At 38.7% G+C, this 19,443-nt stretch overlaps 1 protein-coding gene across 6 annotated transcripts in view; it reads left to right on the top strand.

Annotated features, from left to right (window-relative positions):
• ERBB4 (erb-b2 receptor tyrosine kinase 4) overlaps positions 1-19,443 on the top strand; it is a 1,148,078-nt gene that overhangs the window by 898,072 nt on the left and 230,563 nt on the right. For 3 of the 6 annotated variants that reach the window (XM_019553894.1, XM_019553891.1, XM_019553890.1), the window contains exons 16-17: positions 5,311-5,355; positions 5,478-5,552. In XM_019553894.1, the coding sequence (XP_019409439.1) occupies positions 5,311-5,355; positions 5,478-5,552 (120 nt within the window). The remainder of the gene's footprint in view (positions 1-5,310; positions 5,356-5,477; positions 5,553-19,443) is intronic. The other 3 variants (XM_019553895.1, XM_019553893.1, XM_019553892.1) reach the window with 1 other exon arrangement.

The raw sequence follows: 19,443 nt of genomic DNA, 5'->3' as shown, positions 1-19,443 counted from the left end.
ACCAGGAGGGAAAGCACTAAAGGCCTCTCCTCTATACCGTCTCACTAATGCCCGAAGAAGTACAGTTGGCTTTTAAAGAAAGTGGTATATCTTTGGCTAGTTAAATGCTATTCCTACACAGCTATAATCCCCTTGTAATAGACCCTGAAATTAAGAGTTAGAAACCCCTGGCCTTTGACTAAAAAAGTCTGGTTAGTGGAAAACATCTCTTATCAGCCCTCTGAAAAATCTGGATGATCTCAAATGTTCCATTCTAATATTTCTACATATATTTTATGCTATCTAAAATGTTCTTCTGTCACTTATGTTAAACTGTGATGGTCATAGTGAATGCCCCAGATGTCTGTTTTTATGCATCGTCCATCGTCTTGCCAACATTATCAGGCTCACACTGAATGAGCCTGGAGAGAGAAAAGGAATCATTTAGTTTCTTCTCCCTGCCTGCCCCTACCCTTCACCCTCTCCATTCAATCCACAATTTTCCAGGTTCACAGCCTTCCTCTTAGAAATGAGTGTTTAAATTCTCACATTCTCAGCATGACTCCTGAAAAAGGAGGGAGGTAGGGAAGATAGGAAGGACTAAAGTAGTGATGGGATTGCTGTCTGGATATTTGGCCCACTACTGAATTGATTTAAAGAAATTACATCATACTCCGTCTAGTATGTCTTTTATTTGGCTTCCTAGATCAATTGCTGGAACAAAGCTGACACCCCAGCAGTACAGCAAAAGTATCTGTCAAAAAGTGTTGAGCTGCTGCAGAGTACCAAATTGCATGCAGCATATTATCACTCCTGTAGCACTGCTCTTTTAGGATCAAGATATTTGCCAAAACAGACCATCAAATCTTGTTTATTGTTTCTAGCTGTAACCAACCTCTGATGTTGCAGAGGAAGGCAAACATCCCCTCTCACCTCTTGCCCATAAAGAACCCAACAAATGTCTCCATGGCAACTGCCAGTGATCAGTTTACCCACTGAAGCGTGAGATTTGATTACCCCATCTTAGCAGGTATAATTACAAATACTATTAATGGTCATAACATTATCCAGCCCATTTAATCTTCTTACACTGAGCAAGAGAACTATCTAGGAGTGACTTACTAGGTGTATTTGGATGCTTTCCGTGCTATTGGCATAGCAGCCCTGTAAAAGTACATCGGTTATCTGAAGCCAATTTGGAGCCATTCTGAAGCACATGAGACAGCAATCTTGTTTAGTTCATGAGAGCTCTGAAGGCTCTTGGCACATCTTCCTAGTCAACTATCCCAAGTGGAATGTTTCCACAGAAATAAAACTAAAAGATGGAGAAAGGGTGTGATGATCAGTGTCTTCATCAGGAGAGCGGGACAGAAAGTCTCACCGGACAGCTCCACTTGCCAACGAAAGTCATTTGCACTGCTAATCTTGTAAAGGAAATTTCCTAAGCATCACCCCAGGCCTATCCCTCCTAACTGAGAGTAAAAAAAGACATGGTTCTCTACTGGAACATATTCAGCTGGCAAAGGGGATGCAGTCCTTTCACTCCAGAACTTTGAGTATGAAACATTTCTCAGGTCAAAATGAACAGTATGACCTCGGAAGCAATAAGCTCATGTGCTGTCAAATAAAGGAGAGGAGCAAATTACAAAACCAAACCGCTTTGTAATAAGTAACAGTTGTTGTTTTATTATGATAAATTATTTCAATAGAGTTGGGCTGAGTAGCCCCACCAATAGCTCAGGGCTCTGTAGGTCTAAGCACTCCACAAACATCAGTGTTTTCAATCTAATTGAGAGCATCCCTGTGCTCTAGGCTCCCAGGGGTCCTCTGCTGATTGTAGTTATTGGTGCAGCATAGAACAGTGTCTGCAGTTGGCTTATGCTTTAGTTTAACTTTTCAGTCCTGCAGCACATGTAGCTCTCTCTATTTCTGAGCTTTGCAAGAGGAAAATCTTGTGCATTTTTCATTGAACCTAATTTTCTTATTTTTCTACATATTTCACAAGGAGTACTTGTGTCATATGGTCCAAACTCAGGAAGGCAAAAGCATTTCCTTTCCCAAATTTGCAAGCTTTCAGGAGAGTGCCTTGAGCAGTGATTTTGACTGTGAGAATGGCTACTCCCTTGTTTCCATTTGCCCAGCCACCTCTTGCTACTTTTACCAGCTCCGGCTACTGCTAGTTGTTATAGATCTTTTCTCTCTGACGAACAGGGGACTCAAAGCCCTTGTGTGTATAGATCCTTTCCACTTCTTAATCTAACTCCCTCATCTTTAAATATGTTTTCCTTAGTTCAGGTAAACTTGAAGCCTTAACTCAGCAGCCAGAAATAAATGGCTGGGCCCATTATGTCCATGCATACCCCTATTGATGTCACAGCAATTTGGTGTAAGCATCACACTGCTTGTGAAGATATGAATGTAGGATCAGGACCTTTCTTCACAGACGTATCCAGATTTGGGGACCATATTGTCACCCTCTATGGGAAATTCCTGTCTTTGAATGGATTGGTTTAAGTAATTTTATAATCAGAGTTTTTTCTGTTTGATTTTTTTTTTCTTTTGGTGTTGTGACATACGGGGATGATAAATTGTTCATTGCATGATATTTGACAAGAAAATGACATTCTGTGTATTGGGAGTGGCAAAAGACTTGCCTCTCAGTCATATTTCTTTGTTCCTAAGAGAGTTTAGAAAAAAGATAGCTCTAGGAAAGGACAGTTGTTTCTATTTTCATATTGTATTAACCTATTCATTTCTTTCAGAAACCTTAAACCCTGTGTTGGTTTCCAAATACACTATTTCTTTAAACATTTCTTTACCTACAGTTACCTGATTAACAAACAAATATATTTATCAATTAACCAATTTATTTACAGGGAGAGGCTGCAAAGAGAAATAGCATCCAGATCCCAAATGCCTCAGAGATGATGATTCTGGGTGTGAGTGAAGTACCCTATGCCATCATTATGCTTATTCTCTTATGTGTCCTGTATTTGTTAAAACCTTTCTGGAAAAATCTGAAACCAAGGCAGTCTTTCTAGAATAGAAATGAATGGAATTTCATACTGAAAATTAGAATATTCTGAATAAAGTTACTGAAGGCCAACATTTGCTATCCTTGCTTACAGTGTGTTGTCCCTTATTTCTGAGATATATTGACTTTCTTATTTATATAGACTTGAGGTAAAAGGAACTATTCAGCGATAGTAAGCATGGCAAAATAGGTCCATACCTGGAGTTTTATGTGGAACTGGGAAATCCACCAGACAAGGATATTATACAACTAAAAGCCGATTTCTTTCTAGGCACAGGTAAGATCCAAAAGGCCAACAAAAGGGTCTTCCTGGGTTCAAATCCTATTCATCAGAAGCCAAAGAAAATAAATGTAGCAGAGAGGTAAAATAACCCCAAGAAAATTGGCTCTTCTTTATGTTAGCCTGCCAGTTATGTGAACTAGTAACGGTTCTCAGGCCCCTAATTTCAAAATGGCTTTCTATTTTATTATTATTATTATTATTATTATTATTTATTTATTGCAAGACTGAACTCAGCTTCTTTTGACATGCTAGAGAACAGAAGCTCTGAACAACATTTTAGCCCCATTTATTACTGAACTGGCTTTCTAGGAACTGCTGAGAGTGCCACGTAAGGAAGAAATGTTACAGATATGGCTGACACTAAATCAGAATACAAACCCTTGAAGTCAAAGTGAGCTAAACTTTCAAAAGTGCATGTCAACATTTCTCTATGTTATATTCCATGAACTGTATTTAAATCCATGCCATCTACTATACAATGTCTTGTCGCTGAAGCACAGAATATATCTGTTCTATCCTTGTGTATAATGCTGCCTGAGTTCATTTTTTGAAGCAGCTTTTACGATCCATTTCTGTTAGTCTGTACTGGCATTTTATGCAAATGTAAGAATATAAGTAAACAAACAAGAGCCAGGATATGATCTTATGCTGCTCTTGCCAAAGACAATTCATTAAACTTAGAAGTCAGTTAATTTAAATTTAAGACAAATGGATCATTAGTATTGTTATTTTAAATGCAACACGAGTTAATGAAAGGCAAATGATGGTGAAATGGAGTCACGCTATCATGAGGGCATATTTGAAGTCTTTCAAATCTGTATGGAATCTGCTTTTATCAAAAATGCACTGAAACATTTGGATTAAAGAGAAATATTAGGCATGCATTTCCTCTTGGCCCTTTGAAAATCCCAGCCTAAATTAAAGTGCATCAGTGAAAGCTGATACTGGAAAAAATACAGTGACCTGAACTATAGTCAATGGGCATAGTGGCCGTAGTTCTTAAAACGTTTCAGTGTTTATGTTAAAGGCCTAAAGAAACTGATTTTCATAAGTGCGAAGAACTCGAAAGCTCCCAGTAGTTTCATTAAAAGCTGCTGGATGTTCAGCACTTACAAAGATCTGGTTGTTTATGGACTTAGACCTATTCACCTCCTGCTGAAAATCTTGGTCACCGTTTTGAACTATAACTGACTTGCCATAAGGTTCACCCCTCCTTATCCCACCAAGCTTCTCTGACACTCTTCAAAGCATGATTCTAATAAAGCCAGTCTTCCCTTTCTGGCCACTGTACTTGGACTGGATCCTCTGGGGCTAAAGAAGGAAGTGCCACAACGTCCATTGCTGATAGAGACCAATGGATTTGGTGTGAGATGATTTCATGGAAAGTCATTCCGTCGTTCTTGCCACCTTTGGCAAGCTTTCTTTTTCATTGGCTTTGGCATTTAGGAAAGATGAAGCTACAAAACAAGAAGTAGTAGTCCCTCTCATGCCCTGTCCATTTCCACCATGATCTAATCTCCTCCAGTTCCAGGATTGGAGGGGATGACAGGGCCCCAAAAGTTTTCTTCAATGTCCCTGAATATGTGTAAGGTACAGTATGAAGAATAATAATAACAATAAAACCAACTTCTCCACATAGCTCCTATAGATCGTAAGCAATGTAAATGAAAAACAGCTTTTGCTCAGTAATCACTGGTTTGATGTTTTAAACAATGTCCAAAAAAAGCTACTACATTGTCAGGCCTCCCACGTAAGCAGGTGAAACCTGCCTTAAGTATTGTTCAAGACAAGACCGATCCAACCTTGGAATGTTATTTGTGCTGCTATTATTGTTCTCTTCTGTCTGCACTTTGTGTCACAAGCTGTAATTTCATGGTGACTTGGGTTTCTTTTGAGAATTATAATTAAGAGTGTGGCACATGGGGGTGGGGACGGGATTCCTTTTTTTCTGTCTGTAAATAACAGAACTTTCTCTTTCTTTCTTCCCCTGTTTTTCAAATTATATTTACTGCAGGTGCATAGGTCCACGTATTGAGGACTGCATCGGCCTGATGGATAGGTACTTTCTAAGTGATCACTCCCCTTGTTTTCCTTCCATATTCCATGTGTGGGCAAGGGTGCATGTGTGTGCATGTTCCTGTGAATGGTGAATGATATTTTCTGTTCTGTAATTGCCTGCAGGTGTAGAGGTCCCGCTAGTCATGACTGCATTTACTATCCATGGACACGCCAGTCCACTTTACCACAATATGCTAGGTAACATCCACCATCTTTCCATTTTCTACCTAAGATCCTTCCCCATTTGCCATAGCAGTGGTGTACTAACCAGTTTGGTCAAATATACAAATTGGAGGGTGTATAGGGCATCCTCAGTAGCCAGGTAAACAAACAACTTGCTTCTTAATTTGGAAGTCATCTGGCCATAATAGGCCCATTTTTGCTGAGGCTGAAGTTAATTAAATGGTGATTTTTACATTTTTCACAGAAAAAAATGAAAAAAACCCCCTAAATCTGAATGAAAAATTCCATTTCATTTTGAACTAAAGATTTTCATTGTGGTGTTGTTTATGAAGGAGAGAAATGAAACAACATGAAAATGTTATTCTTTAAATGGTTTTGTCAATAAAGAAAAAGCTTCAGCAGAACTGCCTCCATGGAATATCTCTGTTTATACAAAACTGTATTTGTTCTCCAAAAAAACCCCTCAAAATATCTGAACTATTTCTAGCCACTAGATTTTTAAGCCAGTATTAGAAAGTGGCACCTTAAAATAAAGAATCCAATCTATGCTTGCATTGGTTTTGGTGCATAGAAATGCATGCTTTGTAGCCAAAGCAATTTTATGTAGGAAGAATTTACAAATGTTTAAACTGAAATTGTTTCTTTATGTTTACTTATGTTATATCCAATTCATGTTCTTTGACTTGTTTCTTTTTATATTCAAACTGGTTAGTAGGGCCTCCAGGTTCTTGGGTTACTGCCATGGGCTAAAAGTTTATGGGGATTTTATCCTTTCAACCAACATCACCTCATAAAGCGTTTTAGCTAGTTTTCTTTCATATCAGAAAATGCATATAAACAAGCTCAGATAAGCCTAAATTTAAAAAAAAAAAAAGGTTTCAATGCCTCAGGGTTGTTTATTCACCAAAAAATCCTTATTACCTAGCTGCTGAGTGACACAGTGGTTAAACATGAGAGAGTATTCTAAGTACATAAGCAGAATATATTTCTTAAATAGTTTAGATAGGATCAGTTACGCCTAGGTTCAAAATCCAGCAGCGATAATGGGGAGTTGTTTTTTATTTTCCAAGAGTGATTTTGAACGCTTCCATTTTTGGATGCTCAGCCTGAGACAAATAGGGACTAATTTTCAGATATTCCACATGCTCAACATTTTAAAATATAAACCACTCAGAGATCTCTCAGACTGGGCTCCCTAAAAACCAGATGTCCAAAATCAGCAGTCATTTTTTAAAATATTGGCTTCACTGACTTTGGTAGGTTTTGATTCTAGTCCTTAGGCCACAAATGAGTAAAGCGTATTAGTTTTAAAGGCTTCAGCAGGATTACAAACTTAAAGGTATGTACATGCTTAAGTTTTGTTGAATGTTTAATGTAAGAATAGTGTGAATAACACTTAAGGAAGAATATTTACATTATTTGTACTAACAGTAACAGGAAAACAGCTATTATATAATTACATTGCACTCATAGTTTTAATATGTTTTCTGTGATTTCTGATATTCTTACTGGGTTTTTTGTTTTGTTTTTTTTACATGTTTGGTGATGTTAGTATGATAGGGAAATAATGTATCTTACTCCATACAGTATTTGATTTATGTTGAGCAGCTTTTTCAGGTAATTTTGAATTCAGAATGTGGAATTTTTGTCCTGATAATAATTGAGGTATCAAAGGACACAATCCAATATCCAATGTCAATAGAAAGACTCCCTGTTAATCTTACCAGCTGTTAGACTAGACCCTATACTTTAGCAGCAAATGAGTAATTAGATATGTAACTCCAGAATGTGGAGGCATTTGCTAGAAAGCTATCAGGCTTCATGATCTTAATCATGCAGTCCATTAGCAGGCTCTTTTTATTTTGTATGTGGATCAGTGCTTCTATCTCTGAGTCTGTGATCTAGCCTCAAGTCAGTTAAAGCAAACTACTGAGGGAGGTGAAAAATAAAGTAGATGATTTAATCTACTTAAATGAAGCATATCCTGCACCATTCAGTATTGGTAGTGAGTGACTCCTCAATTATAGAACCTGGGAAACCACTTCAAAGAAAGGATAGTTCCCTTAGATCTGACAGAATTTTCTAGTTTTAGCTTTAGAGAATATGTGAAAACTATTGCAGTGTAAACTTGATTAAATATTAGTACATGTGTATTTTGTTAACTTTCAAAGCAATGAAAGAACTGCTAGGGCCATTTGACAATTTAGGCTTATTACATTATGCAACTATCTGTTTTCATTGACAAAAAGTTGCTTTTGTTAAGTGTAAAAATAAGCAAAACTGCATTGGCAAAATGGTACTTTTTCTGATTGATGGGTTGAGACCCAAAATGTTTCTATTTCTTTCACTTTAAGTAGGAGCCCTTTTCATATATCTCTAGCTATCTTCCATGTACCAGACCTCTGAATATTTCTTCAGGTGATTAATGGCTTATTTGTGCCTTCACATTAACATTAGTAAGCACTGATTGAGGAGCAAAGTATTCCATTGTTTCAATAAGCAAGAGGTGATGACAAGAGTTCTAAATGCAAACAAATGAGGCATTTTCATTTTCTTCACCTGTTTTTTTTCTCTTCATATCAGTGTTGTTTTTCTTTTCAGTTTTGCAGTTTGCAGATTGTTTTTGCCATGATCCATTGGCCTTAAGGCTTTTGCAAGAGCCTGGTAGGATAGCAGAGGAATTTTTACTGTCATGTTTAATAAAGATAAATCAGACATATACTACACTGCTTGTTTTCAAAATGACTGGTGAAATTTCAAACACATCTTTTTTTTTTTTTTTTGCTTGTATTTAATCCCTCTGTACGGTGAGAGAAGCATTTTCATGCCTCATATTATATTCCCTTTGTATGGGGACTTTTAGTTCCAACATCTCTGAATTCAACTGCATACAAGGGGAATGCAGGAAACATTGATGTCTTTTATAAAATCAGAAGCATTTTATCCCTTTCCTATAGACCAGTTGATATGTCTACAAACAGCTGTTAGGTTGCTTGTCATATATATATAAATACACTTGCCCTTTGTTCCTTTGGGACCCAAATTCATTTTCAGTACGTTAACTTAATCCTTAAAAGGATTTCACCATATTGTTAACTACCAGAAAAAGTTCAAACCATAAAGGGAGTAAATGTCTCCTTAACCTAACAAGTAAAAGCTTTCAGAACTCATGGGAGAAATGAGTGCTACTTGTATTTGTGGGTAGTTGCCAATTCCAGCTACTGCAATTATAGCAGCTATTTTACTGTTGTTGTAGAAATGCTATAAAAAAAACATAGGCATCAGAGTTACATAAAAAACGTAAGTGCCATATCAGGTCAGACCAGTGGTTTCATCTAGCCTGGTATCCCAGCAGGGGTTTTCAGATAATGCAGAGTGGGGAGGGTGGCAGCTCCACCCTTTGACAGGACCCCCGCCCCTTGATCAGCATCTGGGGACCTGAGGTCCTGCCCTAACCCCTGACCTTTGCCATCAGAAGTCCCTCCCCTTGCCTCCTGGAAGTACTTCATGTGAGAGGGGATGTATGCCATCTTGGAACCAGATAAAAAACAAATCATATGCTAAAAGTCAAACTCCTACTATAACATATTTTAATTTTATTACAAAAAACATTTTTGTCATGATTTGTGTTTGTGTACTGTATATAGAGCTTGTTGCATAATAACTCAAAAATAAAGTCTTACTCTTGCATATTGTGTGGGGGGGTGGGAGGTGGTTGGGGGGTTGTGAGGGGTTGTGTCTGTTGGCAGGGCAATAGGGTGTATTGGGGTTTGTGTACATCTGGGGGGTTGTGAAGGCAGGGTGAAGACCTCCCACATACTCCCCCCATGTTGCACAGCCCCTGCCACTGGCAGCAGCAGCACTCAGGGTGCTCGTGGCCCATGCAGGTAGTGCCACCCAGTGGCACGTGGCTCTGGCCAGCGCTGCACAGGGTGGCAAGGAGCACAGCCAGGCCTGTCCACTTCTATTGTACAGAGCTCCAGACAGTGCACATGCAGCTCCCAGCACTTGTGCACTTGCACGATAGAGCTGGCTGCCTTCTCCACTCCCTGCCATGCAGGTCCTGGGACTTCCAGGAAGCGAGGGGTAGGGCTCCCCTCCATGTCCGTCAGAGTTCCAGGACCTGCACAGCAGACAGCAGCAAAGGCAGCCAGCTCCATCGTGCAGTTTCCCTTGGTGCTACATGAGTGCTGGGAGCTGCACATGTACCATAGGGAGTTCTGCACAATAGAGGCAGGCCAGCCTGGCTGCACTCCTTGCCACCATGGCCAGAGCCACGAACTGCCAGGCAGCAGCACCTTCCCTGGCCATGAGCACCTCAAGCGCCCACTGCCTGCTGCTGCTGCCAGCACAGGCTGTGTGCCATGGGGGGGGAGTGCGTGGGGGATTCCCACACTCCCCCCGCACCTTCCCTCACACCCATACCCTGGGTATGGGCTCCATGTTGCTGCCAGCCCTAGCCCCATGCTCTGCATTCCTGCCCAGCTGCAGCTCCCCCCACTGCTTCCCTACCCAGTGCCCAAAGTGAGGGGGTACCCAGGAAGCTGAGTGGGTGGGTCTCCAACAGCAGCTGCAGCAGTGGGAGCAGCAGCCCTGCTTGGCTTGAGCCAGGCCCTTCCACCCACAGAGGTGGGAGTGAGGTGCATGGCCTGGGCAGTGTACAGTTAGCTGGTGGGCAGCCAGGGACCAAATGAAATTGCCTTGTGGGCCAGATTCAGCCCACAGGCCAGATTTTGCCTGACTACTGACCTATCATGATGATATCCGATTCATAAATTGTAATTCATGTGGTACACTGACTCAGTTGTATATCTGAGTAGATCCCCAGACTGGTTCATCTGCGTTGTTTGGGAGTTGCCAAACGTGATGTCTGTTCACACCCTGATGACACAAAAGTGTAAGCAACTAGATTCACCTTGCCGACTGAGAAATTCCCAAGAAAGGTTATGTTCTTAGTTGGCAGAGCATTGGGGTGAAGTTATACATTATACTTAGATCATACTGAGCTCACTTAAAATATGAGCGTCAGCATCTTAATACCTGTTAACTATTGTAAATGATCTCTGAGCATCTCAAAAGCTATTCCACTTCGGGCAAGGGGTAACTGTGAGCTATGCTACCTAACTCATGTTAAGGTAAGTTCAGTCAGCTTCACAGAGGTGAAATGGGAAATTTGGAGTCCCCCAGCATCCCAGAATGCACAGCTTCCAGCCCCCCAACACCACCCCTTAGAGCAATGATAGAATCCAGGTGTCCTGGCTCTTAGCCACACCCCTGCTTGACAGCCCTCTAGTGACAAGTCATAGCTGTGCTTGCAAAAAACAGTATTAACCCTTAACATACAACTACTCACAGCATGTTCTAATTTGAATGCCCCTTAACCTTCCACAAGTGTAGTATGGTCTAAGTGTAACATGTAACTTCACCCTTGACATAGTGTGTTCCCAGAACTTTGGGAACATATCAGGGAAAGTAAAAAGAGGGTCATGGTCAGAGTGGCACTGTTTTCTGGCTTTTCTTAGGTTGCAAACAGGCCCAGCCAACAGTGTTGCTTTCTCTACCTACTAACTTTTGGTTTCAGGGTCTTTACCATCATGGCTGGATCTAAGATTTTGAAAAGGAATGTGCATACGGTGTGGTACATCATTTCATATCACATGACACATTTTTTTTTTAGTTAAAGAGAAACTAGGAGCTGTACTGTTGTGCTAGGGGCCTAGAGCTATATTATTCAGTTAAAGATCAAAGCAAAAACAAATATAACTTGATTGGGATGTTCAGTGATTTGCTAGATTATATAGTAAGCTTAAAAAATACAACAAACTAGGTGAAAAATAGTCAGAATATTAAAAAGATACTGTTTCATTAGTCCTGTAGTCATTATAGTTAAATATACATCTCTTACTCAGATTCATAACACAAAATCTAGTCTTCTTGACTGTTTTGACAGTGCCTCCAGTACTTCACTGTCAATTATTTCTACACCTGACTTACTATTACTAAACCTGAGTTAAGGTGTTTAGCTAGAGCAAGTTAAAAGCTAGATGATGACAATTAGCTGATTGTCAGCTTGCTCCAGGACCATGCCAGGGCTCAGATTGGCCCCCACACAATCCCTGGAGCCAGCCAACAATCAGCTGATTGTCAATTGGCAGGAACTGTGCTGGAGCCAGTTTGAGTACCATTGTTGTCCTGAAACTGCTGATGATCAGCTGATCATTAGCCACCTCCAGGGACCTCACAAGGGCTAGTTGTAGATTCCAGTGCTGTCTTAACCCTGCCACACATTCATTTTTTGTGTTATAATTTTGTGACTGGTTTCCCATTTTTGCCACCATTAATTCCATGAATGTGCAGCTCAACTACTGCTTAAAATGTGATTAACAAACTAATTCTGCTATGGCCTTATTCCTGGAGATTACCCTACAGTGCTAGGCACTGTACAAACAAAACAAAAGGGCAATATCTCTCAAAAATAACCTACAATCTACTGATTAAAAGGAGACCTTATGGATAATTGAAAGGATGAAGAGAATAAATCTGCCACCTTGTTGCAATAAATACCCAATAATATAGATTTGGTCTTTCTGCACTTAGAAATTTTCTATTTAATTCACTTATTGAAACTAGACTCTCAGTGAAACTCAGTAACATTCAACTTAAAATCTGGGGACGGCATTTTCACCAAGTTTCAGATGCAAGATGCTTTTTCACTAAGTTTCCAGTGTTTCAACTTTGATATGAAATATTCAAGCAATAATTAAATGGAGAATGCTGTAAGTAACGGATGAGTTTGCTATCTTTGTGGTATAGCAGTGATCATAAAACTGAAGATGTAATGAGTGAAAAGGGGGAAAGAAACAGCGTCTTAATAGTTCCCTGAATGATCTGATGTCTGTATTGATTTACATCCTAAGTAAATGTGCTTCACTTTCCCTTTTAACTAACAGAAACTAATTAGCCAGGGCCCCCCATTGTGAAGTAGTTACATAAAACGATGTGTAGATATTAACTCAGATTAGAATCTCCTCATACTTTCTTCCTATTAACAAAGCACATTCTCCCAACTAATCATCCCTTCACAGACAAAAGGGTTGGGTTTTTTTTTTTACATTGTGTATGTATACAAGAGCGACAACAATAAACCCTTTGTAATGCAGGCAAATCCTTTCATAGCTGTTTTATACCCCCTACATAGTATGATTTCATTAGAATTTCACAGCAACTCAATAGCATAAGAAACACAATAGGGAAAGCCATCTCTTCTAAACTATGTGTTTGTATTTTTTATGATACTCTCTTCTATTGCTTTGAGTAAAACATTCCATATGTTCCAGTTATTTATAGAATAATTACAGTCACTCCTGGAAGGGTAAAAGAAAATCTTTTCCCATAAAATAAGATAGGATAAAATAATGGGGAAAGTCAGATTTATTTAGGAATAAATATAAACTATGCTATAAACCTACTCTTGGATTAGTAAAGTATGCCACTCCTGAGAGACTTTTTAATACAGAGGTTTCTGATGTGATATCAAAGGGAACAGATTGTTTTTTAAAAATTGAGACAGAATAGAGAAAAAATATGTATTTTTGACTCTGACTGGGGATTATATTGTTTGAATTCACACTTTAACACTTTAGAAATAAGCAGAATGACAGACAAATCCATATCTTGGATACGGATAACTGGATTCTGTTTTTGATTCTGCCTCTGCAATGTGACTTTAAGCAAGTCAGTTCCCCTTTTGTGCCTTTTTAAAATCTCCTATCCTTTCTCTCTCTCTCTCATGGTGGGTCCATGTAGACTTTCACTGTGGGTGCATCTACATGTGCAATTAATGCACATAAACTCTGGAGCTTATTGCTCCAGAATTTTTTGCTCCTAGGTTCACTGTTTGAAAGTATGCCCAGCAGCAGTTAACTCCAAAGCAATCAATTCTGTAATTTATTCATGTGCAGAATGGGGAGCCGGGTCAGAGCAGCCCCAGCTGGCTGGGGGCCCTAGGGATCAGCCTGCCAGCCCAGGGCTGCCCACCCCAGCATCATGTGCTCTAGCCAGTCTGGGAAGCATCTACATATGCACTTCAGAGTTTATTATTCCACAGCAGGATAGCACTTGTAGTATCAGGATAGTATTTACAAGTACTGTCCTGCTGCAGGGTAAATTAGTTTACTGCAACCTAATAGCTGCGCGTGTGTGGACATGAGACCTTTACTGTGCAGCTAACTAATCAACTGCACAGTAAATGTCTCATGTAGACATGCCCTCACACAATGGGGGTCTGATGTTGAATGGAGATTCTAGGTGATACCACAACATTAATAATAATAAGTTTGGAAAGATTTTTATATACATGTACTCTATATACATGTGTATGTATGGCACCCCACTGGCTTGAACAGTTCAAATCAAGGGTGGAAACAGGACTACTGGATCTTCTACTCTAAGGAGCTACTACTGTAAGTTGTCTGAGAAGGGAAGGGGAAGTGCTACACATATAGTGGTATCTGCCATTGAGCTGCCTGGAGGAAGGAGTGATCTGTTCTGCATCTTCATTGTACTGTGGGGGGCTGGGGTGGTGTGAGCACCAAGATGAGTAGTTGACAGCTCCAAGATTGCAAGTTTGAGCCCTTAGCAGAAGCATTCATGGTACAGCCATGTCAGATTCCAACAAATCTGCAAATTCTGCTAAATACATTGTCGCACAAGGACACGAAGGAAAGGCTCATACTGAGGCTCCTATAAAAAGTGTATTCACTCAGAATGAAACAGACTTGATACTAAAGATAGTAAGGTTTATATTTGTGGTAAAATTGTAGTGAAGTACACTGAATATCTTGAAGTAATTCAGGCCTTTCATCATTATTTCTCCTACAGTAATTCAAGACTTTTATTAGTCTTTCTCCTAGGTAGAATTTCTCTTGCCATGTGTATATGGCAAGTTTACTGGCCAGGCAGTGTGCAAATGCACTACTGCCCAGGTTGGAAATAGAGTAGCTTTGTCCACATAGTGTTGGAGGTAATGATCTGAGATACTGGTTAACTCCATTGAAAATAATTGTTGTTTAGAAGTCAGAATTTCTTCCAATAAATTATAGTGTATACATAACAATGCTGGTGATTAGAATACTTTCTATATATTATGAAATTGTTCTTTGAGGAAAGTGTTTTATCTTTGCAACAAATACACAATACATCTCTCTACACTCCCTTGAGTTAATTTTGTTGCCTCAACTGATTTTAATTTAAGTTTAATATTGCTATACATTATTTATTTATTATTAAAAATACATTTGTAGAATTTTAAAAATATGTAAGATCCAGAGTTGCTTAAACCTCAGTGAATAGTTTCTTAATGCATTAATCTTTTACATTGAATAAATTTGAACCCAAGTTTTCAGTCTTACTTCTGTTTTGCCTAAAGAAAGCTTCAGCATTTCTCCTTTATATTTTGACTATATACGTTACTAGTATACTTAATGTTGAAATACAGCCAACACTATGTTCACTGCGCCCATAGCTTTCCCATTTTGATCTATCAAAAGATAAAGAAGGTAAAACTTTCATATACAAAGCTTAATTTAAACAAAAATACCTTATTAACATAGCTGTGTCATAGGCATTCAAAGGGTCAAGTCTATTTGGTTAGGTCTAGTGGAAGATATCTATTCTTAATTCATATGATTTAGTACAGTACAGAGATTACCCTTTAAATATATTCTCCCCTCACCACTACCTCTTGAAACAGTTTTGTAAGAATTTCTGACTGCGCTAACCTGGTTGTTTTAAAAACAAATATAATTTCCTTGAAAAATCAAGCATGGTACATTTAGAGGTTAATATATAATGGAAATGAGAATGAATCTTTTGCAACCTACAGATTACACTATCCTGTTAATTCTTCCTACCTTCAAGCTATTTTATTCTGTAGTTATATGCCAGCAGATTTTTTTTACCAGCAGATAAAAAATAATATATAATTTATCACTTGACTGCGTCTTCCTTTTGTTTTATATAAGTGGACACACCAGATTTTTTGATTGCTAAACAAGACACTACCATCACAAAGACATAAGGCCTGCAAATATGTAATCATAAAATAATAACATGCTGTTATAAATTCCAACGAATTAACAAATCTCAGTACCTGTGAAGCTAATCGTGCAATGCTGAACTACAGCAATTACCAAGGATTGCAGCATTACCACAAACACCGGCCATTGTGCAGATATAGAACATTAGTAAATCAAGCCATGATGTTGAATTATTTTCTGTTATTGTATTTTTTCTGTCATGCTGTAAAGTGAAGTAACATGCTAGAAAAATACCATATAAATTATCTGTAGCTTTGGGCTTTTTGAGCAAGAGTCACAAATAACCTAATTTGAGCTGAAAGGGTGGTCCAGCTCTAAACTACTCATTCATATGCAACACCCTACCTATATAGAACCAATTAAACTTTTTTTATATCCTTTTTCCAGATTGCATAAGCTATTTGCCTCCTCTCTACCCTTATTATCACTACAGTGGGAAAAGTCCACTAAGAATGTAGACTGAACTGTACAGTCATCGACATAATGCTAGATATTCAAAATCACTCAATATTAGCCTAACCTAAGTACTCAACAGAAGCTGAGTTAAACCAATGCTTACCATTATCATAACTCCCACCCATACTCCTCTCCAGGCCACTTTCATAGCATTTAGTAGCAGGCAGCTTTTGCCTATGCTGTGCTGTGACCAGGCAGATGGGAGAAGTCATAGCAGCAGCAGCAATGGATGGGTCTTGGCTAAGGCCCACCTCAGACCCAAGTTGGGTCATTCAGATCCACAGCTGATATAGATCATCAAATTGAATAAATTTGGGAAATGTAATTAGTAAAGTTAAGACTAGTAATGATTAACAGTCAAGAAGATTGTGAGTTCATTTATGCAGGTAAAAAATTGGATACTTAGCAGAATTATTCAGAGAACTTTCCTCTGTAAAACTGAATTGTTTATTGCATATGAAGATTTTATGAAAAATGTCTAGGTTTTCCTTTTTCAGTGGGCCAAAATGTGACCTCCTGGTGCAATGCTGGGATCAAAAAAAGCTAATAAGATCCTTAGATCTGTGACCAGGGAAATGGTGACTAGGAGCTGACTAGGAGGTGATACTAAGTCTGCATTTGGCATTGCTGAGATTAATATTGGAAAAAAAAAATCCCTAGTTTTTGGATCCATAATTCAAGAAGGATGTTGATAAATTGCAGAAGGTTCAGAGGAAAGGTCCAAGAATGATTAAGGGATTGGGAAATATTCCTAATAGTGAAAATTCCAAGAGGTCTATGTAATTATTTTATCAAAAAGTTTAAGGGGTGACTTGATTTGAGTTCATAAATGATTAAATAGGGAATAGAAAATTAATTACTTCACTTTAGCAAACAAAAGCTGACTATACACCTGCTCAGAGGTGAGTGGAGGGGGTGCGTTTTAATTCAATTGGTTCCTGGAGAACTGTTTTAATTAAAATCCTCACGATCGTATGTATTAAGGGCCCCCACCCCCTCCCCAAGTTTCAAAATGGTCATGGGACGCTTTTGTGGGGGGTAGAACAATTTAATGTGATACTCCAATAATTAGATTCTAAACATGGAAAAGTATAATAAATTGATATATTTTATATGTACAGAATCTAATTACATGGGGCATCTTAAATTCAGGGTCATCTTAGATTTGGGTAAATTTGAATATATTTGTTAGGCCAACTGTGTTACTTCTGATTTTTCAAAGTAAGCCTCAAGTAGGTAAACATGAACCTGATCCAAATCCCATCTTTTTAAGAATAAAATCAGGCTATCAATCATCTGAGTATGACCTTTATTTGCCCTGAACAATTAATGTATATACTTTAGAGAAATAACTTCATACTTAATATTGTATTAATTACAGTGGGGGCATGAATAGTGTATGAATTACAGGACAGGGAGAGGGGCAGGTGGCCATTTTTGTTTATGAAACTAAATTAGGAGAAGAAAATTAAGAGGGCATACTTTATTTTTATCTAGGATCTTATGTTTTATTTATTTTGGACTGCCCTCCCATAATTTTTTTCTTTTTCTTTATCTTCCTAAGGTTTCATTGCTTTGGAGAACTATTTGACATTAGTCAGTAGAGGTGTTTGTTTAGTGTTATGAAACTATTTGCAGTTAGGACGACATGCACAAAGGCCCCGAATGACATAGATTTACCCAAAGAAGCATGCCGTCTGCAAAATATGTATAATGTTTTGTTTATATGTAACCTTTGGATATTGTCAGGGGAGTTTCCTTAAGGGCATACTGTAATTTTGACAAACATCTCACATTATTTTTCAATCTGAGCTACATTTTTAACCAAATCATCTCAATACACTAGCGAGCAAGATATGTCAGCTATTCAATCCAAAAGATAATGCAGATAATCATTTTTGTAGTCATTCAAGGTTGAGCAGGTCATTAAACAGACACAAAAAGGTTGCAGGATAAAATGAAAAACAGGGGTTAGCAGGTCCTCACTGAGTTTCATTAGCAGAAGTGTGCAAGTGAGTTTGCGTTATCAGTTCACTCTAGCATGTCCCCGGCTAATGATAGTCTTCTCTTATTACTTTCAAGATCACAACATGTATGTGAAAAGTTAAGAACAAATTCACATGTAGTCATGAGACCAGAGACCAAATTTTGGTTTGAAAAGGTTGAATGGTCTAAGTCAGGGCTGTCCAATTGGTGGCCCATAGGCTTTATGTGGTAACCAAGGGATTAATCCATGGTACCCAGGCTCCTGGTCTGCATGCTGTTCCACACCCTTGTCTCTTGCTGCTTGTGCCTAGATCTCCAAGCTTCCCTTTCTTTCTTCACCTTCTGCTTCCTGCCCTTGACCCTGGTAGCTGGGTAGCCCCTGGGGCTCAGGGAGCCTTCAACCTGGGAAATTTGGGGGGTGCCCACTCTGTGGAAGTTGGATAGTCCTGGTCTATGTCTTCATTTGGACTTCCATCATCTAGATTTGCTATCCAAAGCCTGTGTATGGCACAGCAACCAACCAACACACCTTATTTTATTTATCTTTCAAACTGTTTTATTTTTTTCTATTATTATGTTGCCCTCAGTATCATCCTACATTTCAGGAATTTATCTACTCTAAGTAGGCTTGATGTTTATGTAGACATTATCTAGCTGACATTAAAAAGCAACACATGATTTTTGGGAGGCACTAAAATTGTAACTGAAGGAATTCTGAGGGAGAAGAGAAAATGAAATATAATAATAGAGAAATAGTAGTAACCAAATGGACAAAGGAAACATTTTACTTATTTACCAGTGACTGTCTGAGTAGGTAGTCAGAGTGACATATTTAAGATAGTTGAATTAGAATAATGAGGTTGCTTCAGCCTCGGTAGAGCATGTTAGTCTTGAATTATTCTACCCCAGTTAGGATTTCTGGACCTGCTATTTCTGTTCACTTAAGTGCAACAGGCATTTTTAACTAACAGACATATCCTGAAGCTCTTTGCATAGAAAATAATTAAATTGAAGTGCTGCTGTGTCTCAAACAAAGGCTTCTGTCTGGAGAACATTTTAGACATTCACCGCAGATTGAACAGACACATGACTACCCATGTGGAAGAAGGAAATAGCATGGGCTATTAATTATTGTTATTTTACTACAGAGGTGTCAAACATATGGCCTGTGGGACAGATCCCCATTACAGGTATACCTCGTTTTATTGCGCTTCACTTTATTGCGCTTCGCAGATATTGAGTTTTTTACAAATTGAAGGTTTGTAGCAACCCTGCGTCGAACAAGTCTATCAGCGCCATTTTTCCATCAGCGCCATTTTTCCAACAGCATATGCTCACTTCGTGTCTCTGTGTCACATTTTGGTAAT

The sequence above is a fragment of the Crocodylus porosus genome, unplaced genomic scaffold (genome assembly GCF_001723895.1).
Source record: "Crocodylus porosus isolate Cpor-Errol unplaced genomic scaffold, CroPor_comp1, whole genome shotgun sequence".
Classification (NCBI taxonomy): domain Eukaryota; kingdom Metazoa; phylum Chordata; order Crocodylia; family Crocodylidae; genus Crocodylus; species Crocodylus porosus.
This window is presented reverse-complemented; position numbering and strand designations above follow the sequence as displayed.